This window comes from Leguminivora glycinivorella, chromosome 19 (genome assembly GCF_023078275.1).
Source record: "Leguminivora glycinivorella isolate SPB_JAAS2020 chromosome 19, LegGlyc_1.1, whole genome shotgun sequence".
Lineage (NCBI taxonomy): Eukaryota > Metazoa > Arthropoda > Insecta > Lepidoptera > Tortricidae > Leguminivora > Leguminivora glycinivorella.
In genome coordinates this window covers 6,853,570-6,875,706 of record NC_062989.1, presented here as the reverse complement: position 1 = coordinate 6,875,706, position 22,137 = coordinate 6,853,570, and the positions used below count along the sequence as shown (strand labels likewise).

At 34.5% G+C, this 22,137-nt stretch overlaps 3 protein-coding genes across 5 annotated transcripts; all 3 read left to right on the top strand.

The window, feature by feature from the left end:
• Positions 1–790: 790 nt before the first annotated feature.
• Positions 791–2,998, top strand: LOC125236625. Its single transcript, XM_048143502.1, has 3 exons — positions 791–1,027; positions 1,873–2,035; positions 2,886–2,998. Exons 1-3 carry the CDS (start codon positions 953–955, stop codon positions 2,957–2,959), a joined length of 312 nt encoding a protein of 103 aa, XP_047999459.1. The 5' UTR covers positions 791–952; the 3' UTR covers positions 2,960–2,998.
• Positions 2,999–3,594: 596 nt separating this feature from the next.
• LOC125236624 lies at positions 3,595–7,533 on the top strand. Of its 3 annotated transcripts, none has more exons than XM_048143500.1 (5): positions 3,595–3,742; positions 4,520–4,579; positions 5,950–6,097; positions 6,633–6,701; positions 7,251–7,533. In XM_048143500.1, the coding sequence occupies exons 2-5, from the start codon at positions 4,520–4,522 to the stop codon at positions 7,295–7,297; spliced, it is 324 nt and encodes a 107-aa protein (XP_047999457.1). In that variant the 5' UTR covers positions 3,595–3,742; the 3' UTR covers positions 7,298–7,533. The 3 variants fall into 3 exon arrangements, with proteins under 3 accessions (XP_047999457.1, XP_047999458.1, XP_047999456.1); XM_048143501.1 differs by lacking the exon at positions 7,251–7,533 and adding an exon at positions 6,939–7,136; XM_048143499.1 differs by having other exon boundaries at positions 3,597–3,742; positions 7,177–7,533.
• A 1,137-nt stretch (positions 7,534–8,670) lies between these two features.
• On the top strand, positions 8,671–10,132 carry LOC125236807. The gene is made up of 3 exons (XM_048143738.1): positions 8,671–8,900; positions 9,311–9,464; positions 9,774–10,132. The coding sequence occupies exons 1-3, from the start codon at positions 8,826–8,828 to the stop codon at positions 9,845–9,847; spliced, it is 303 nt and encodes a 100-aa protein (XP_047999695.1). The 5' UTR covers positions 8,671–8,825; the 3' UTR covers positions 9,848–10,132.
• Positions 10,133–22,137: the final 12,005 nt, after the last annotated feature.

The following is a 22,137-nucleotide window of genomic DNA, read 5'->3' as shown; positions in this document are numbered from 1 at the left end:
ATGTAGTATTACGGTATTCCACAGAAATTTCCAGAAAATGACTAATTTTCTCGAGAACGTTCTCTCTGCCTAGCAAAAAAATAGTGCACCATCTCAAATGTTTTGCTTCCTTTAGTTTACATTCTTTGCTTCAAATTACATGTTTGGGGAAAATTTGTGAGGTTTTACTGCCGGTTTATAATCAATTATTACATTTCTTTAATAGTGTTTGTCTTATTTCTTTTACTAAGCGATTAAATATCTCCCAGTAATGGCAGATCGCTTAATCGGAGCAATGTATTGCAACGGTAACCATTGGTGCCTATGGTTTAGGCGGAATTCTTCAGGATTTTTTGCTTGTTCTTCCGACTCCCAATTCATTGTAATAAAGAAAGGCAGATAAAATAATACGCCGAGCGAAGCCAGTGCGGTTTCGTTATGGAAATATAATAATAAAACATGTAAAATGCCAAAAAATATGTTGTTATATTTGAAAAAGCGAAAAAATTAGACCAGTCCCGAAAGTACCGAAAATCCCGGGAAATCCCGGTTCCACGTTGCTCCGGTACCGAAAATCCCGGTTCTTTAAAACAGTACCGGTACTGCAATCCCTAGTATGCATACATTCAATAAAATAAAAAAATCCAAAATCGGTCCAGTAACGACGGAGATATCGTGGAACAAACATTAAAAAAAAACATACAGACGAATTGAGATGAGAACCACCTTGCTTGAGATTTGGGGCGGCGCGGCGGTTGAATATACCTATATATACCTATACATATTATGTATAAAGGATTCTCAACATTTATTTCATTCTGTCATCAGAGTGTGTAAGCGATGCTATCGCTTGAATTTAAAATTGTTTTAATAACAATTTGATGTACCTCTTTATACCTGTGTAGAACACAACTGTGTGTAAACTATTCGCAAATCCATTGACTTTGGGCTAGAAATTAAGCCTTTGATTCAGATGGCACGGATTATTCTTGTTGTATCTCTCGTGTTTTTGACTTATCTTCAAGTGGCATCTACAAGTAGTAGTGGCGTAAGTACCTATTGTTTACAGTTTACTTCTTTTAGTTATACTATGCAAAAGCCTAGCTTTCAACTAATCGCATAACACATATTAACTGATCACACAAATGCTGCAATTATTTTCCCAAACATTTATTTTGCTTCAAGGAGACATTTTGACACAACAGTAAATTCAAAACTTTCAGCAACACAAAAGGTTTGAATACTACTTGCCCCAGGCAAATACATGTAGGTGATGTAGGATATAAAATTCATTCCAAATCCAGCTAACAGTAGATATTATTACTACTGTACCTAGTAAAATTTAAAGTAATATTTATGCACCTTTAAACGACCATAATATAATAATACACATTAAGCTTTTGTAAAGCTGAGATGTTTTTGGATTTAATTGTCGAAGATTCTATGTTTGTAGACTATAGTATTCAAAATTTTAAGTTTATGATAATCTTGTTTAAATATATATTTGACGACCGGCGTAGTGACACTGCCTGCTACCTGCTAAGCCGCGGTCCTGGATTCAAATCCCGGCAAGGGCATTTATTTGTGTGATGAACAGCACAGAAATTCATTCCGGACGAGACTTTTATTTTTATTATAACTACAAACCTCGTACATAGCAAATCTTTTTAGATTTTAAATATATACGATTAAAGTGTCATTCAAATGAAATAAACATTAATTTAAGGAGATTTAGTTCCACCCCACCCAAACATCTTATTCATAATATACCTATATATTAATATTAATGTGGAATCAAGAAAATATGCTGCATTAAATCATATTAAATCTATCCCACTGTGATTATGTATTTCCTATGCATCAATAATAAAACAAAAACTATTATGTTTCCAGGAAAAATGTGTGCAACACTCCGAATGCCCAGAGAAAATGGCGTGCGAGAGCGAAAGCTTTCAGTGCGTGGATCCATGTCTCGCACTGATCGCACATAATAAGTGTGGCACCGCCGCTACTTGTATTGTCGATGAGCATGTGGCCAAATGCCGTTGCGATCCAGGTAAATTCATCTGATACAATACAATACAAATGCTCTTTAATACAATTAATACTGGTTGGTAGTTAAATGTATATAGCTATAAGTATTTATTTTAATTGTACAGTGCCTCAGTTTATATAACTGTTATGCTGTACATATTTTTTGGTAAAACAATAATAACAAATAAATCATAAATAATTAATTTATTGCATACCTTGATAAAATACAACAATACAAAATAAAGAAGCAACACAAACAAAGGTAAACAACAAGCGGTCTTATCGCTAAATAGCGGATACCTCTGATACTGTCTGTATTAAAACAATTCCTGGTGCTTGGACAAGTTAATAATCAGAGTGTTGAATGGTTCACGGTTATTTTCATTAGACCAAGAACGATATATACCGGGACTACCGGGACTGTCAAAGCCCATACAAAAAAGTGTACCCCTTAAATGCATCCATGGGCCTTTTGAGGGATAAAACTAGATGGCGCTGTTTAGGAGCCTGGCCCCTGGGTGGCAAAAATCATATTTTCGCCAAATATTCTTTCGTGTTTTTATTTTTTATTATAACAAATGACATAATTATTTATTTATTTTAATAAACATTTAAAAAAAAAAAAGAAATTTGAAGGCATTATCAGTGTAGTTATGATTGTATTTGATAGGTGGCGCTAAAAAATTGAGGTACAATTCTTAGTATCACGATTGTCAGTCCTATATTAAATCATCCTTGATTAGACTTATATTGACCGGGATGTAAAATGAAAAAGGTAATCACGTTCTATATCCCGACCAATATAAGTCGAAGTTAATAATCGACTACACTTCGTGGCGTATTTTTTTTGTAACTTTCTTTTTTTTCTTCAGGAACTGTGGGTGATCCCTACAAGAGCTGCAGCTCCTCAGTATATGACGTACTTTTACAAGGAGGAGTAGGCTAGGTTTACAGTAATAAAAGAGCAAATGAGTGACGATAAAAACTTGGTGTTCATTTTTGTGCCTAGATATTAACATTATGGATAATATTTTTGTACATCTTGAGCAATTCTAATAATAGAGAGCTATATCCAACCGGTTTTTATAGATTATTATTAATTATTAACAAATCACTGGCGAATAAACGACAACTAGGTATTTAATTTATGTAAGCTAACATGTAATAAAATGTTTGCATTAATTTTCGTGAGTATTACTGAAGTATACACCTTGCTTTGTTTCTTTTGAAAATAAAGTTATTAGGAATATCTACTCGTAATATTTAGGAATATCAAAAGCTATATGCAGCTACATCCCAGTCCTTCTTAGTAGCAGAACAACTAATTAGATGTGTATGTACTGATGTAGGTACAGCATAAAAGTTCTTCTCGAATTAAATGAAAGAGCTTTAGTCCAATAATTCATTCAAACCATTTTTGAAATCCTCAGTCCAAGGCAATCAGTAGTATCAGTACCTACGTTTATTTATAAGAACAGGTAAGATTAAGGATGGAAGTTGCAAAACTCGTTATATATAGGTAATACAACACTTAAAAAAGACGAACTGGAAATGGCGAAGTGCATAATGTGATTCAGCTAAGCCTGTTTTATAATCTTATTTGGCCAATTAATATGCATGTAGATTTTTTGTAAATAAGGATTTTTGACGGCAGTTTTATCTGGGCATCGGAACGAAGTACATTGCTTGATTAGAATTTAAATATTTTCAATCCAAGTAAATAAACAAGGTAACATATTGGTTTTAATTTAGCTGATACGAATGCTTTATTGATTACATTTTTAACAGTTATTGTCCTACATTTAATGATATTTATAACATTTTATTTCTAATAAGCCACTGATTGACACACACACATTAGACTCTACACAAACCAGTTTAGTATGAGCGTGTGTATTTTGATAATAACAAAAACAAGTGCGGAACGTTAATGTAACGTTTAACAATACATTCATGTGTTTTGGGCCCTTAATTTTTATTGCGTAATGGGCTAATTATAGCACTAGAGTAGTAAAGTGGCACCATAATAATTGTGTACTATAATAGTTATTGGTTTTACAAGGGGGCAAAGTTGTTGTTTAACCGCACGCGCCAATATTGATACCCGAGCAAGCGAAAGATTCAAATATTGAACCGCTAGGGTAGCGAGTGGTTCAAAAAGTGGAATCTTGAGCGTTGCGAGGGTTTCAAGGCACGAAGGTTAAACAAACTTTGCCACCGAGTGAAACACGAAATTTTTCACCACACCGACACCAACAAAATACTGATTATAGTCAGTATTTTGTACATCAAACTAAATCAAATCCATCAATTTATCCAATATTTATGATTCAAAAATCATTATTTATAGGTAAATTCTACCAGTCAGCTTAAGACATCAAGTTAAATTTGTATGAAATTACTTCGCACTCTTGTGGATAAAATGCAATTTTGCTATCTGTTTTCGAATGACCAAGTAAGCCTTTAACAGTTGGTGTGGTGAAAATAAATTAAACATTTGATTCAGATGGCACGGATCTGGGTTGTTGTATCTTTAGTGCTTGTGGCGTATCTTCAAGTGACGTATGTAAGTAACGGAATGATTTTATCGGTCATGTTAAAATTTTAGTCGATCAAAGTATTAGATTACATCATATTATAATAATCTATTGTGCTAAATATTAAAAACTAGGTATCTACAAAGCAGATGCAATAGTTGCACCTTAATTTATCAATTGCCACAATATTTATATCGAAACTTCAAGAGATATGTAGGAAATTTGATTTGATTTGTTGCGATTTTTTGTGTTTGATGTAAATAATCTCCAAAGAATATGATTTAATGTAAGTAGGTAATCCTAGAGATTTTTGTAGTATTGTTTTAATAGTCTGTGGCATGTATCATCACTAAAACTACGCAACGAATTTTGATGCGGTTTTTTTAATAGATCGAGTGATTTATGAGAAAAAATAATACATAGGTATGTATAATACCCGTGCAAGGCCAAGGCGGGTCGCTAGTATACATTTTTAACCGACTTCAAAAAAAAAGGAGGAGGTTCTCAATTCAACTGATTTTTTTTTTGTATGTATGTTACTCGATATCTCCGATTTTCAAAATTTTTTTTTTGATCGAATAGGTATAACCCCGAGATGGTCCCATTGGCACCAAGTCGGGGTCTGATGATGGGATCTTGGAGAAATCGAGGGAACTCTTCAAATGTTATAGGCACATGTAATGTTTTTAGTGTATTTTTTAAAGGTACACCAGTATTTACGCCTGATGGTAATAATTTTATGTGGCTGAGCTGATGATGGAAGGTCAACTCCTCAATGGTTAGGAGTTAAAGGATAATTCTTTCACTATTGTACATATATTCGGACTGATACATATAATATCACTAGGAACCACTAAAAATCAACAAATAAATAAACTTTTTAACAAAAAATAAAACCGCCTTCAAAAATAAGCGTGTTACAAAACACGGAGAAACTAAAAAGCCAAAAATAATAAACCTTTGAATTCAGATTTCTTATCGGATTGCAGTATTCTAAACATCCCAATTATAAACAAATCAATTATTTTTGGAGTCGGGGCCAGCCTGAGTATGGTTGGGTGGGGCAAACAGGAAATAGCAAGGCGACAAACAGGTCTGGTACCGACTACAAAAATAATTGATTTGTTTATAATTGGGATGTTAAGAATATTGCAGTCCGATAAGAAATCTGAATTCAAAGGTTTATTATTTTTGGCTTTTTAGTTTCTCCGTGTTTTGTAACACGCTTATTTTTGAAGGCGGTTTTATTTTTTGTTAAAAAGTTTATTTATAAATATATAATATAAATTATGAAGTGTGTAAAATTGAAATTATTTCAAATTCTATTCAATAATATTACCTTAGACAAGTATAATATAATTATGCTGAAATTAAAATAAATACTTATTAAAAATTTCAGGGTAAATGTGCTCAACACTCGGAATGTCCAGAAAAAATGGCGTGCGAGAGCTCTCAGTGCGTGGATCCGTGTCTCGCACATCGGAAATGTGGAACCACAGCGAGTTGCCATGTCTATGAGCATTTGGCCAGTTGCCATTGTAACCCAGGTAACTTTGAAGTAGAGCCTACACCATTACTTTTAGACGATTTAGAATACTAAACTGAAATAGATACCATACACTAAAGAAAAAGCGATTAAGCCCACTGGTCGATCGCTTTTTCTTTAGTGTATTGTATCTATTTCAGTTTATTATTTATATATAGTAGTGTTACTACTTAAAAAAACAAATCAAAAAATATTAAATAATATAATTTGATTTGTTCCTTACATCGATTTAGAATACGTTACCCGATATCGTACTAAACCTATGTACCGAACAGAAAAAATATGTACTTAATGTTTGATTCTTGCTTTGGTTCTAGTGCCTAACCCTTTGGGGGCGCTGTCCACTTTATTTGTACAGTAAATGTCATTTTCTTTTCTTTTACGCTATTGATTAACGTGTAACTTTAAAACGTCAAATCAAAAGGTTATGTAAATCTCTGAATTCGATGTTTTTGTGACTTGTTCATTAGTCTAAAAAAATATTCATATTGATACTGCGTTACTGCTAATGTATTTAAATGTTTTCTTTTCTGCAGGAACTTTAGGGAATCCCTACGAGAGTTGCAGCTCCTCGACATATGATGTACTTACTCAAGGGCTAGCAGGTTAGGTTTATCGCCTTTCTAGTATTTACAAATACCTAGGTAGACAGATTATGGACGAGATGATACAGATTATATTGAACATTCTATTTTATCGAGTTCACAGTTATGTCAATGAAAGTTTTCGTATTTTACGCCGACTGTTTTCAATTTTCCGATACTATGAGTATCTACTTATATGTATGTATTAGAAATTATTGATAACAAAAAATATAAATTTCAAAATTTTAATTGTCACAGATAAGATTATCAAAGCTCTCCTATAAGGAAACCCCAAGAAATCGTCTTAGAAAATTCCCACTATACAAGGTACAATGAATGAGGCTCTTGACTACTGTGGCCTGTGTTTTACAACCATGTTGTGTTTGGCACTTAAGTGCCTTGACCAGGTCAGGATGACCTTGGACCATCAAAAACATGGTTGTCCAACTTGCCACCCGTGTAGTAGAGGCTTAAGACTTAAAACATTACTTCACAGAGCCCACTGTTCACTCTCCGAAGGCCCCACGTCAGTATTCTTTATACTAACTGAAAGCACCGTGTCCATACTAGATGCCGTCGTGGAGGAGCCACCGGTGCCTCCAACGTACAAGGCCTAGATTCTATTGAGAAAAGAACACGCTGGAAGAAATGGCAACAAATGTGTGAAGCTATTTCAAGACCAATTCTACGTATTAGATAAGTGCGAGGAATGTCAGCGCGTTAGTAGTCTTACCATATGTTTGTGGGCATTATTACTACACACAGTCACATGCCAATGCTTAAAAATGTTTATTACCTATACCTATTGTGTAAATTGTATTTTATATGGTGTGTATAAAGGTTTTTTATATTATTCTTTTCATTCTTATCTAACAACCGAACCACCTAACTAACCCTACCAATACACCAACGAAATATTAGGTTTATTAATTAGGTCCCATAGTATACAAAATTGATGAAAATTGGCTGTATGGCTATAGTATTTTTCAACTGGGATGAGTTCTTTGTGCCACATGAAAAAATTCCGAATTACACAAATACGCACATGTTCGCTTAATATTTTTGAAGAACAATTTATGTTTTAACCTACAATAAGTAATGAAAAATATTAAAACTTTTTACAACAAATAAAATTATAAAAATGGTATTATCAGCTGCAAAAGTGCATGGAGAAATTATGAATGAATTCATTGATAAATTCGCCATCCACTTTTGCAGTTTTAATATATATCAATATGTACAATTTCAGCTCATTCTAGTCATACTCCACTTGACATAGTAACATGACATTTACAGTTTGCCTCCCTATTATATATAAATAAATTAAAAAAAGTGCATACTTTCATTATGTAGAAGTTAACAATGTATAAATGTATTCCAAAATTCAAATCAATTAGCGTAAGTACTTCTCGAGATATTTAGTAATGTGACAGACAGACGGATAGTCGCATCATAAGGCACCCTTATTTGTACTGCTAAGCGTGCCGTTCAGATTTAAGGAGTTCCGTTCTGATCTTCATCAGCAGTTACTGTACTGTGTAAATGTCACTGTTCTGGACGTAAGTGCATATTGTTCTTATAAAAATACCAAAGTCACTATGAGTGTGCCGTTCAGATTTGAGGAGTTCCGTTCTGATCATCGTCAGCAGTTTCACTGCACCAAAGGTCACTGTTCCGTACGTAAATACATGCTGTTCTTATAAAAACACAAAAATCACCATATGTATGCCTTTCAGATTTGAGGAGTTCCCTCGATTTCTCCAGGATTCCATCATCAGAACTGGGTTCTGATAAAAATGGGACCAATCTGTATGCATACATTCAAACAAAAAAAAAATCAAAAATCGGTCCAGTAACGACGGAGATATCGTGGAACAAACATAAAAAAAAACATACAGACGAATTGAGATGAGAACCACCTTGCTTGAGATTTGGGGCGGCAGTTGAAAATACCTGTATATGTATAAAGGATTCTCAACATTCATTTCATTCTGTCATCAGAGTGTGTAAGCGATGCTATCGCTTGAATTTAAAATTGTTTTAATAACAATTTGATGTACCTCTTTATACCTGTGTAGAACACAACTGTGTTAAACTATTTGCAAGTCCATTGACTTTGGGCTAGAAATTAAGCCTTTGATTCAGATGGCACGGATTATGCTTGTTGTATCTCTCGTGTTTTTGACTTATCTTCAAGTGGCATCTACTAGTAGTAGTGGCGTAAGTACCTATTGTTTACAGTTTACTTCTTTTAGTTATACTATGCAAAAGCCTACCTTTCAACTAATCGCATAACACATATTAACTGATCACACAAATGCTGCAATTATCTTCCCAAACTTTTTTTTTTTACATTCTTACACAGATTGACTGAGGCCCACGGTAAGGTCAAGAAGGCTTGTGTTGTGGGTACTCAGACAACGATATATATAATATATGAATACTTATATGCATCAAGGAGACATTTTGACACAACTGTATATTCAAAACTTTCAGCAAGACAAAAGGTTTGAATACTACTTGCCCCAGGCAAATACATGTAGGATATAAAATTGATTTAAAATCCAGCTAACAGTAGATATTATTACCACTGTACCTAGTAAAATTTAAAACGTTGATGACATTTTTAGGTTAAATGTGTGCAGCACTCTGAATGTCCAGAAACAATGGCGTGCGAGAGCGAAAGCTCCTTGTGCGTGGATCCGTGTCTCGCACATTCGAAATGTGGAACCGCAGCGAGTTGTCATGTCTATGAGCATTTGGCTAGTTGCCGTTGTGACCCAGGTAAGTTCATTTGGTAACATTATTCATTAAAATTAAATGTTTTAGCGAAGTAGAGAGGCACCTAAATATAAGTACTTAGTTAGTTTTATTGTCAGTAAAGTTAACGTTTACTGTATTGGGCATTTCATAGTGTGCTAGGAGAATAAAATTAACATTTATAATATAAATATTATATAGATATACATGGCTGATCGTAGCGAGTAGCTCGTTTCACAATGTTATTATTTTATATAACACTTTTTATATTAAAGCAGTACCTATCGATAGTAGGTGTTTCTGCTTCTTAAAAACGGATTTTATTTTCTTCAGGAACCGAGGGTGACCCCTACAGGAGTTGCAGCTCATCAACTGTAAATCTGCTTGTATACGGACGATTGGGCTAGGTTATTTAGGCTAGGCAAGAACGATTTAATACGATGTATGCCTATAAGATTTGAGGACCCCTCGATTTCTCCAGGATCCCATCATCAAAACTGGGTTCTGATAAAATGTGACCAATTTGTATGTATAAAAAAATCTCACATCGGTCCAGTAACCAGAACCATGGAGATATCGTGGAAGAAACATTAAAAAAAATACAGACGAATTGAGAACCACCTTCCTTGAGATTTGGGCGGCGGCGGTTAAAAATATTTAAGGTGGCTCGCTTTCCATACAAAAAACATCTACCATTTATTTAGTCACCGCACACTACAACTAAATAAAAATATGCGCATACAACACTATACATTATCCATCGTCGCAGTATTGAACGAAATACATTGTTTCATACAGAAATCATGGACAAATCCATGTGAATTTTTTTATTAATTTTACGAAAATGTGCGTGCCAAATTTTGTGTACAGACACAGAGCCGTCATATTTCGCGCATTTTTAGTTGACATTGTCATCAGTGACACTTGGCTCTTGACAAGTAATTATTTAAAGACATTGGTTTACTTAACTCAAGCAGACTCAGAAATAATGACGCATTTTGTCAATAATTGCCCCGATAAAGCAATTAGCGGTATCTCAAAATCAAATGCATTTGAAAATGGAACTGTCATTTAGAAAACTTAAGGTATATGTTTGCATTAAAATTTTATTTGGGATACCGCCAATTGCCTTATGAGGGCAGTTAAATAGTACATTACTACAGAGGCCGGGACAAAGGGGGTTGCCGGCCGAAGACGGATAGGTCTGAGGCGGGCAACCCCATTTCCCGCCGAGGTATGTATAGTGCTTTTCTCAAACATGGTATGAAATAAATAAAGGCTACTGAAAATAGTAACTTTGGATGGCTGTATCTCCTAAACGGTGCGTCTTAGCGCAAAAATAATCGAATTTTCGTTCCCCTTTGATGCCCCGTATACGCTTATAAAAAAACAAAAAGTTAAAAAAAAATTCAACAAAAAACGAAACAATTTTTTTTTGTATGAAAACGCACCCAAAATCAAATATTGTCTAGGGCCCGTACCAGTTGCAGTCGGCACGTCTATAAAGCCCCTTATAGTTTTTTTTTAATTGGCTAAATACCTGGATGTTATGTCACAATTATCTGTGTTTGGAAATTAAAAAAGAGGACTTTGCCGGCCTTGGCCTGCAAGGTTTGTATGAAATTCCATTATCTATCAATCGTCCTAGCCGCACCTGCAACGTCATACTTCGCTGCCAATTATAAGGCACATAACATCAATATTTCATACCATGTTTGAGAAAAGATACATATCGTGTATTTCGACACTGCTAGTGTAAATCGAAATGGCGTCTCGGTCAAACGCATTGACTATGAAGCAGGAGATCTCAAGTACCATTCCGGAGTCTTTCAGTCGGAGTCTTTTTTAATCATTTGAACTTTTTTTGGATTTATTAAGTTTTTTTTATATTTTTTAATAGAATAAATATTCTATTAAAAAAGACTCTTACTATATTTCTTTCCTTTTTTTTTATTTTCATACAAAAATACAATACAATCTTTATTATGCCTTTGTTGATAAAATAAAATATTACACGTCAGGTCAGGTACATAGGTCATAGTGTGGGCATAGTATTAGTAATGTGCTGACTTCCTTACATTTACTGAGCTAGTTGACCTATGTTATTGTTGTGTGAATGTTTTTCTTCAACAACTAAATAGTTATATATATGAATATGTATGTAGGTATGTGGGTAGCTTTTGCACATTGTAATTTTTCCTCAGTCACCCGTTGATAGACCCAGAGCCCAGGCCCGCCAGACCTTCCTCAAATTCTCAAGGATGAAACTTTGGGACAATGTAGAGTTCATATCGGCGGTTAATGTGTGCATATTTTCTAGTTCGGCCCATCGGCCAATTTTTTGCTATCAAGTGATGAAGGTGAAAAAAAAAAGTGCTTACTTTCCTTAAATTCTCAAGGCTGATTTTTATATATGTGTTAGAGCACGTTGTTAGAAATTGGTTATCATCAATGCCAGACCGTTTCCGCCGGCCATAACTTTTGCCAGACGCGACAAAGTTGGCAAAAAACGACTCTAACTTACCTCATTTTCTCAAGCCTGATTTTGATATATGATACGCAGGGACCTATAACTAGACCGTTTGTAAGCAGCCAGACCAATCGGATGGACCCAACCATCCGCCAGACCGACTTAAAGTTTCGATATGAGCATTAGTAGAATTGAAATATTCCGGGTCTATAAAAGCTAAAAACTTGAATTTTCTACATTAAGCTACGTGTATATTGTATACTTGACGTAATAAGCGACTTTCAAAAATTTTACTTCTAAGGAAATAAAAAAATGAAAGTTTATATGTGGTGCAAGATTAATTTTAAGCTATGAATTTTATTTACACTGCGTAAGTACATGTGTATTTTATTATAAATATAACTTTTACCAGACGCGACAAAGTTGGCAAAAAACGACTCTAACTTACCTCATTTTCTCAAGCCTGATTTTGATATATGATACGCAGGGACCTGTAACTAGACCATTTGTAAGCAGCCAGACCAATCGGATGGACCCAACCATCCGCCAGACCGACTTAAAGTTTCGATATGAGCATTAGTAGAATTGAAATATTCCGGGTCTATAAAAGCTAAAAACTTGAATTTTCTACATTAAGCTACGTGTATATTGTATACTTGACGTAATAAGCGACTTTCAAAAATTTTACTTCTAAGGAAATAAAAAAATGAAAGTTTATATGTGGTGCAAGATTAATTTTAAGCTATGAATTTTATTTACACTGCGTAAGTACATGTGTATTTTATTATAAATTTAAAGAAGAAAAGTAAATTAAACTTTTTTTTCGGTCGTCGAACAAGGTGGTTTAAAATTAGTTTTAAGATCGATCCTTTTTCATTTGTGGGCGAGGGACCTCACACTATGTATAAAGGCACTATGTGTATGTTGCATATAATGTCAAATCCCTCGCATACTACAAAAGTTATTTAAGCATTTATATAAGTTCAGTTAAAATGAGGTGGAAAGTATAAGTGTATATGTTGTGTACACACGTAAAGTATTCTAAACTTTTTATAACGGCATACATGTATTTGAAGAATGCCAAAAATTTATTCGTGTCTGAAAATTCAGCATCTCCGACATGGGTTATAACGGGGTTGATGATGTTCGTATTGAGTACAAATGTTTAAACTTCCTAAACTTGTAATTCTAAAGTTCGTCACTTAGGTATGTTACCATGTTTTGTAGGAGAAAGGAAATTCGTTTAGTTATATACCGTTGTAACATTGATTGTTTACTTCTTTGAATTGAATATTTAATTTATAATGCACTGCATCAATTTGTTTTTTCCTTGTTTACGTTATTTATAATATAAAATTCAATTCGTTATTCAAGTTATTAGCTTTTATAGACCCGGAATATTTCAATTCTACTAATGCTCATATCGAAACTTTAAGTCGGTCTGGCGGATGGTTGGGTCCATCCGATTGGTCTGGCTGCTTACAAATGGTCTAGTTACAGGTCCCTGCGTATCATATATCAAAATCAGGCTTGAGAAAATGAGGTAAGTTAGAGTCGTTTTTTGCCAACTTTGTCGCGTATGGTAAAAGTTATATTTATAATAAAATACACATGTACTTACGCAGTGTAAATAAAATTCATAGCTTAAAATTAATCTTGCACCACATATAAACTTTCATTTTTTTATTTCCTTAGAAGTAAAATTTTTGAAAGTCGCTTATTACGTCAAGTATACAATATACACGTAGCTTAATGTAGAAAATTCAAGTTTTTAGCTTTTGATAGACCCAGAATATTTCAATTCTACTAATGCTCATATCGAAACTTTAAGTCGGTCTGGCGGATGGTTGGGTCCATCCGATTGGTCTGGCTTCTTACAAACGGTCTGGTTACAGGTCCCTGCGTATCATATACCAAAATCAGGCTTGAGAAAATGAGGTAAGTTAGAGTCGTTTTTTGCCAACTTTGTCGCGTCTGGTAAAAGTTATATTTATAATAAAATACACATGTACTTACGCAGTGTAAATAAAATTCATAGCTTAAAATTAATCTTGCACCACATATAAACTTTCATTTTTTTATTTCCTTAGAAGTAAAATTTTTGAAAGTCGCTTATTACGTCAAGTATACAATATACACGTAGCTTAATGTAGAAAATTCAAGTTTTTAGCTTTTGATAGACCCAGAATATTTCAATTCTACTAATGCTCATATCGAAACTTTAAGTCGGTCTGGCGGATGGTTGGGTCCATCCGATTGGTCTGGCTTCTTACAAACGGTCTGGTTACAGGTCCCTGCGTATCATATACCAAAATCAGGCTTGAGAAAATGAGGTAAGTTAGAGTCGTTTTTGCCAACTTTGTCGCGTCTGGTAAAAGTTATATTTATAATAAAATACACATGTACTTACGCAGTGTAAATAAAATTCATAGCTTAAAATTAATCTTGTACCACATATAAACTTTCATATTTTTATTTCCTTAGAAGTAAAATTTTTGAAAGTCGCTTATTACGTCAAGTATACAATATACACGTAGCTTAATGTAGAAAATTCAAGTTTTTAGCTTTTATAGACCCGGAATATTTCAATTCTACTAATGCACATATCGAAACTTTAAGTCGGTCTGGCGGATGGTTGGGTCCATCCGATTGGTCTGGCTGCTTACAAACGGTCTAGTTACAGGTCCCTGCGTATCATATATCAAAATCAGGCTTGAGAAAATGAGGTAAGTTAGAGTCGTTTTTTGCCAACTTTGTCGCGTCTGGTAAAAGTTATATTTATAATAAAATACATATGTACTTACGCAGTGTAAATAAAATTCATAGCTTAAAATTAATCTTGCACCACATATAAACTTTCATTTTTTTATTTCCTTAGAAGTAAAATTTTTGAAAGTCGCTTATTACGTCAAGTATACAATATACACGTAGCTTAATGTAGAAAATTCAAGTTTTTAGCTTTTATAGACCCGGAATATTTCAATTCTACTAATGCTCATATCGAAACTTTAAGTCGGTCTGGCGGATGGTTGGGTCCATCCGATTGGTCTGGCTGCTTACAAACGGTCTAGTTATAGGTCCCTGCGTATCATATATCAAAATCAGGCTTGAGAAAATGAGGTAAGTTAGAGTCGTTTTTTGCCAACTTTGTCGCGTCTGGCAAAAGTTATGGCCGGCGGAAACGGTCTGGCATTGATGATAACCAATTTCTAACAACGTGCTCTAACACATATATAAAAATCAGCCTTGAGAATTTAAGGAAAGTAAGCACTTTTTTTTTTCACCTTCATCACTTGATAGCAAAAAATTGGCCGATGGGCCGAACTAGAAAATATGCACACATTAAACGCCGATGTGAACTCTACATTGTCCCAAAGTTTCATCCTTGAGAATTTGAGGAAGGTCTGGCGGGCCTGGGCTCTTGATCTATGAGCTCAGAGACCACGAACGCTGTAGTGTTCGAAACGTCGGGATGAATTGTAAATTCATTATACACGATTTAATCCGTTTTCATAGTTTTTATTTCATGAGTAACTATCGCGGTAACTGAAGACAATATTAACTAAATGGATACAAATAATAATTATCATCAATATAATCTGGTCCAGGCAGGCAATTATGGTCGCGCGATAAATGATAAAACATCTGGCCGTCCCTATAATCGCACTTACTAATAGTGCGACAGGGACGGCCTGATATTTTATCGTCTATCGCGCGACCATGCTACCCGTGCTGTACTGGCTTTTGCCCGCGGCTTCGCTTGCGTTAGAAAGAGACAAAAGTAGCATATGTCACTCTCCATCCCTTCAACTATCTCCATTTAAAAAACATGTCAATCCGTCGCTCCGTTTGGCCGTGAAAGACGGACAAACAAACAAACAAACACACATTATCTTTGGTGAAACAACGAATTCTTCCACTTCAGATTATAGAGTAACCAGCTTTTCCCATTTATAATAAACTAGGTTTTGACCGCGGCTTCGCTCGCGTAAGAAAGAGACAAAAGGTAGCCTATGTCACTCTCCATCCCTTCAACTAAATCCCCTTAAATAATCACGTCAATTCGTCGCTCCGGTTTTGCCGTGAAAGACGGACAAACAAACAGACACACACCCTTTCTTATTTGTAATTTTAGTATGGATTTGACATTATTATTTATATTTAAATAATTATATACGTATAGCCTAATTTCGTCGATAACAGCGTGTTATGTAATGGTGTCGTTGGTGAACAGTCGCCTGCCACGCCGTGAAACTGCGTTCGAATCCCGGGATTCTATAAACTTTTTGTATTTTTTTTTGGATATAAATTTCGTATTTTTTATTGACCGAGCAAGAATGGAGAGCCGAAGGTATCAATTTTATCTTAGAGAACATATTGATTTTTTTATTGTCACTTTGATTTTCTATTTATTAAGTTGAGATATAAAACACAACTTTTGATACCCTCGCCCTCGCTAAATATAATATATTCTCGAAATTACTCCTTTATAGATAAAAAAAGTCCACCTGAGTTTTTAAAGCACTACGATACTCAGTTAACTATTGCATTTTCATTTACTAATTTAAGATTTCAAAAGCGATTTGAATACCCTTGCTCCATCGAAAATAAACAATTAGAAAAAAAATCATTCGAATCGTTCTTTAGAAACTAAAATTTAACTATACTTTTTTGTAATTTTTTAAAATATCAGATTAGGATAATTATGTTAGAAATTCTAAGTTCGACGAATCCAAAAATTATTACCATGTAAGAGAATAGGTTTTTAATCTTTTTTGTGGAAAACGCTCAGTACCTAACTACTGTACGAGTACATATACATTTATGTATAATAATAAAACAAAAAATAGTGTCTCATAGTGTTGTGTTCCTGCCGGTGAGTAAGGCTGCCAGAGCTCAACTAGGGTGCGGGGTGCTGACGACGGGAGGACTTACGGAACTAATTTGTTCCGTCTATTGTCCTTTGAGTCGTCGGCAACCCAAACCCTCCTTTGAACTTGTACACTCCTTTTTGCTGTGCACACACAGCAAAGGGGAGTGTACAAGTTTCTAATGGGGCGGCAACGCGCATGCGACACTCTTTGAGTTGCAGGCGTCCATAGGTTACGGTGACCGCTTTCCATCAGGCGGACCGTATGCTTGTTTGCCACCGACGTAGTATTAAAAAAAAAAAGAGAAAAAGTCCTGGATTCGAACCCAGTACTTCCATGCAAATCATGCGATAACACGTATTTACCGCAAGGCTATTTAAACAAGCTGTCGCCGCGTGAAATTATCGACTAGAAGGAATACAAAAACACTGTTTGTATGTGTGAGTGGTACTTAAAAATAGTGTAAAATAGTAAATTTATCTACATTAAGGGGATTAACGTTACAATGAGAAGTTGAATGTATGTTGTAATACGTCAATTTTAATATTAAATGTTCGCGAAGCATAATTGAAAGTATATAAATGCCTGTACGGTACGAGTCCACAAAAAAAATAAGACCGGTAATTTGCAGATTAACGCCATCTAACGCAGCCTGAGCTTCGGGTAACCTAGGCGAGCCACCTTTATACATTCCTATACTTACCTACATATGTCATGAAGGGAGGAAAATCAGCACCATATCAGCACTACGTTTGTATTTTGTATGGAAAATCGGCTTTTTTTCCTCAGGATCTTGCACTCCTTAAAATAAAAAAATTAAATGTAAATTTTAACAAAAATTGATCTATTTACTGGCTCCTGGTTAAATGATGCGACTGAAAGGTTACTAGATTAAATGATGCGACTGAAAGGTTTCTTGCCGGCCTTGACTGTGAAATATGATGTTTTATGGACTCAATGTGGGATGACATTTTAGAATAAAGCAATAATTAAGTATGTTTACAATTTGATACACATTTCCTAAATTGTGTTGTTTTAAAGCAAAAGGTCCCAAGGCCCAAAGGTTCCAATAAGTTAATGCTCGAATAGGTACACAACAATAAAAGTGTGTTAAGACGATACAGGAGGGGTCAATTCTCTATACAAACGCTCTCGACTATTTCCTCCCTGGTTTTTGAAGATAGAGCAATGATTCTTTCAACACAGATTGTTATTATTTTTATCTGTGTCGGACCGTTTTGATTTTTTTGATATTCTTATTTTTAAAGATGCTAGAGCCCATCAAAAATTTCCAAAAACGGCCTTATTGATTATGGCGCAGAAAAGGTGTGGTATTCATAATTGGTAACAATTAGCTAAAAAAACTAAACGGTCCGACACAGATTATTTCATTGTCATTCAGATTATCAAATTTTGTTACGATTGATTAAGTTTTGAAGAAGGAAACAGTCGAGAGCGGAACCTCAATTTTAAAGATTGTTTCGCAATATCTTTTAACTGAGTTGCTCTGAATGGACCATTTTTTTTATATTTAACTAAAATTCCCAAATTGAAAGGGGCTCCTTTCCATTTTAGCACTTTTGCTCCTGTAGCGTCTTAAAGCAAAAGGGTCCCAAGGCCCAAAAGTTCCAATAAGTTAATGCTTGCATAGGTACACAACAATAAAAGTGTGTTAATCTGAAGGCCGAGCTCCGCTTAGGGTCGAAGGCTCGGAGCGTCCAAGATGTCAATGCTCAAACACAGAACAAAGAGGGAGGCTTGAACCGGTATACAAAGAAAAGTGTCAAATTGAAAATATTTATTTTTATGCGCGTGTCTTGAGTTATTGGTTACGAAAAAATACTCTTAAAATATGACTTTCATAAAAAGCACAAAAACGGTACCTGCAAATTTCTGAAGAAGCAAGACTAAGCTAAGTAGTATAGCTAAGGTATATACATACATATGTATTATTATTCTTTTCTTAATTTTTTTTCAGTACAGATGGTGTTTTTTTTACGCACTAGTGCGAGAAGTGGTTCATTATATGCTAGGTCGAAACTTCGGAGTGCTATCTGTACTGAAAAACGTCGTACGAGACACATGCGAAAAGGAGATTCGTAACTCGTGTCGATTTAAAACACTCCCTTCGGTCGTGTTTTAATTTATCGCCACTCGTTTCGGCCTTCCTTTTTTTCGCACTTGTACCGTAATGTACTGTTATAGATGTAGGTGAGTATAATCGGATTATCGATTAAAACACGAGTCTGGTGAGTCAACCTTTTCCTTAAGCAAATCTTGTTCACAATTAGCATATTTAAGAATTCAAATAACTATTAAACCACTTAAACTTATTTATTTCCAAGAATAAAACCTTTTTAGAACTAAAGTAAACTCCAAAAATGGGGTTGACTCATTTTAAAAGCGTTTTATTGAATATTTTTCCTTAAAATTTTTTACTGGTTTTAAAAAAGGAGAAGGTTAAATTTTGGGTACTATTTATAAATTTCGTCAAATTCAGGTGCAAACAAGTGGGTTTTGCAGGGGCAAATAAGCGGGATCCTTGCAGGAGCAGGGGGTTATCTGCTCAAAATACCAAACCTTATCGGCGCTGATTGTCATAAATATGAATAGGTAATCCCATGGGCATGATCATTGATCAACATTAATACTAGCGGCGGCTGGTGGAACTAATTTGACAATACAATATTTAACATATTAAGAAAGCCCACAAAATGAGGGCAGCACTATTCTTACACATAGAGAATAGTGAACCTCCTCGTTTGATTCTAACCGTTTATCTACCTATTAGTGACACATGATCGAGACTGTGCGAAATAACAAACATACATATGACGTAATGATGTGGGTTGATCGACATAATGAACACCATAACCATATACCGATTGAAACAAAAATATCACTGTATCCAAGTGTCGAGTGATCTTTAGAATTTGTTTACAAAGCCTTTTGGGTTAATTTATCAACGCAATTTATAGGTATTTTATTTTAATGAAGTCCTGATTGGATCGATTGAGATGGATCCAAAATTCCAAATAAATCAGTTTTAGCAGATTATACTTCCTACGCTTCAATCTTCAATAGCAGAATGCAGATTTGCGGATGTATGCATGGACAAGTGGGTAAGTATGTAACAAGTAAATGATATAGGCCACAATAATGTGTATGTGGCTCTACTTTGTCAAGCAATGGGAAAATATTTAACTGTTTGTAATTGGGCCATTTTTTCTCAAAGTTGTCCATCCCACTTTTTTTTTAAATTGGGTATTTTTTACGCGATTTATATACTCAGAATCGCGAGGTCTTTCGATCCTGATAGGAAAAAAAAACCCAAGGTTTCCATACATTTTTCAAACCTTCCATTCCATTAGGTACTGCCATACAAAATGTATAAAAAACTGGTAACAGAATGGGAAAAACCTCGGGACACTTTTTTTCTCCTATTAGGATTGAAAGAGCTCGCGGTTCTGAGTGGAAACTACATAAAATTTTCCAAAAAAAAAAAATTCCAAATCAAAAAAAAGTGGGGGGGGGGGCATCTATGAAAAAATGGCCCAATCCATTACAATTAGGGTAGGGGTAGGACAGAACTACTGTTTTGAATGCAAAATTATTGTTTTGTTTTGAATGTATGTATAACACACTTTTATCGAGTCCCTATGCAATAAAAATCTACGTGGTAAGTAAACTATGTAATTCCTAATCAACACAATATTTAATAAAACTATAATCTACACTTTGTATTTTGCGTTCCCCTGACTGAATAAACGTTTTGCATAGTGGTAACTGTGGTAAGAGCGTATTTAGGGATGCAATTGTCAAAGGCGCGGTTAATACAGAGTGGGGCCTGTAACAAAAGCAAAAAATTTAACTGTAGGCTATTCTCCTTATACTGATCAACATTTGTTCAGCGACTTTTAAAAATAACTTGTATTTTGAATTTTATCACCCTTGAAAGTTTTTTCTAAGAGGTAATGTATTGCGAATTCTGTTAAGTCTAAAGTGTGACAGACAACGTCAATGACAACAATAATGGCGTACATTGAAGCTAATATTTATTTTGTAAGGTAATGGCGCCTATTAACGTGGTATTTAAGCAGATTTCAAAAGATACCAAAAAATTAAGGGTATCAAAGCTCATTAACGACCACAAATATTTTTTTTATGGAAGAGTATTTATTGAACTATTAGTTTTAAAGAGTTTTAGGATCATTTTAGTTTATTATATGTCATAAAATTATTATTGAAGCCAACATACCTAAATTTTCTATTACCGTGGTAATGAACAGGTTGCAGTTCTATTAACGCGAATTGAGATTTCATTACCGAGGGTATGAATGACAGTGTTTTTCTGCCATCGGTAAATAGAAACCCATCTCAAAATTCGGAGCTTAATACCGACGGTTGAATATACAAATTATGACAAATACATATACCTATACTATCCTCCTTTATGAATACCCACAGAAGACTCAGTTTCACCTAAGAAATCTGTACTTACGGTACACTAAATGTCATATTTTGATACAAGACTAATATGTCGCTCGGTAATAGATACTTCTATAGGAACCCATTACCGACCCAAACAAATATTGCATGGATCGGTAATAGATTCTAATATATTCTATTACCGAGGGTTATCTGATCGTACCATCGGTAATAGGCATAAATTGGAGTATTATAAAATCTAATTCCGACCCATAAAAACAAAGTCATACAGATGTATTTTCATTACAAATCAAAATAAAATATTGCAACCTTATATTAAAACCAAGCTTACATAACTGGTAAGTAAGCATCAGACTTTATGTCAATGTTTAAAAAATTGACAAATTAACGGTTTTCATAGAAACTACGAAATCAGTCATGAAGTTTTTGCTAAAAATTAAGGTTTTGTTGAATAATTTTCATACCGCGTAAATAGTTCTTTGATAGCGTGAATAGATCAAGAATGAAACAACTGTAAGACATTATATAACTGATCACATATACTTAAAATAAAGCAAAAATAACTAATATCACTACTTTAACTATTACCGTGGTATACCACAGTAATAGAATCTACTCACGAAATGGCGCCTTTCACCGCTGTCTTTTAATTTCCACTTTAAACACATTTCCAGGCTAAACAATACGTAAAAAGTACTCAGAAGTCATGTAGAAAACTATAAATAATAATTTGAAATGCATAACTTTCACCTGTTTGCCATAATTATTACGTAAACTACTAAATGAGATTGGAGTTCACTTAGGTTTAGCGTCACACGTCAGTATGACACAACCTCTTCTCGCGGCCCCGTGGCAAAAACTGTCAAATAGCGAGCGTCTTCTTTCATTCACACTCTCTATCGCCTAT

Bases quoted from the DNA above. Each gene is read 5' to 3' on its own strand.
- LOC125236625 (XM_048143502.1), top strand. From the start codon at position 953: ATGGCACGGATTATTCTTGTTGTATCTCTCGTGTTTTTGACTTATCTT. The intron at 1,028-1,872 runs GTAAGTACCTAT...TTATGTTTCCAG, and splicing joins CATCTACAAGTAGTAGTGGC to GAAAAATGTGTGCAACACTC. The intron at 2,036-2,885 runs GTAAATTCATCT...TTTTTTCTTCAG, and splicing joins CAAATGCCGTTGCGATCCAG to GAACTGTGGGTGATCCCTAC.
- LOC125236624 (XM_048143499.1), top strand. From the start codon at position 4,520: ATGGCACGGATCTGGGTTGTTGTATCTTTAGTGCTTGTGGCGTATCTT. The intron at 4,580-5,949 runs GTAAGTAACGGA...TAAAAATTTCAG, and splicing joins CGTATCTTCAAGTGACGTAT to GGTAAATGTGCTCAACACTC. The intron at 6,702-7,176 runs GTTAGGTTTATC...ATTACTTCACAG, and splicing joins ACTTACTCAAGGGCTAGCAG to AGCCCACTGTTCACTCTCCG.
- LOC125236807 (XM_048143738.1), top strand. From the start codon at position 8,826: ATGGCACGGATTATGCTTGTTGTATCTCTCGTGTTTTTGACTTATCTT. The intron at 8,901-9,310 runs GTAAGTACCTAT...TGACATTTTTAG, and splicing joins CATCTACTAGTAGTAGTGGC to GTTAAATGTGTGCAGCACTC. The intron at 9,465-9,773 runs GTAAGTTCATTT...TATTTTCTTCAG, and splicing joins TAGTTGCCGTTGTGACCCAG to GAACCGAGGGTGACCCCTAC.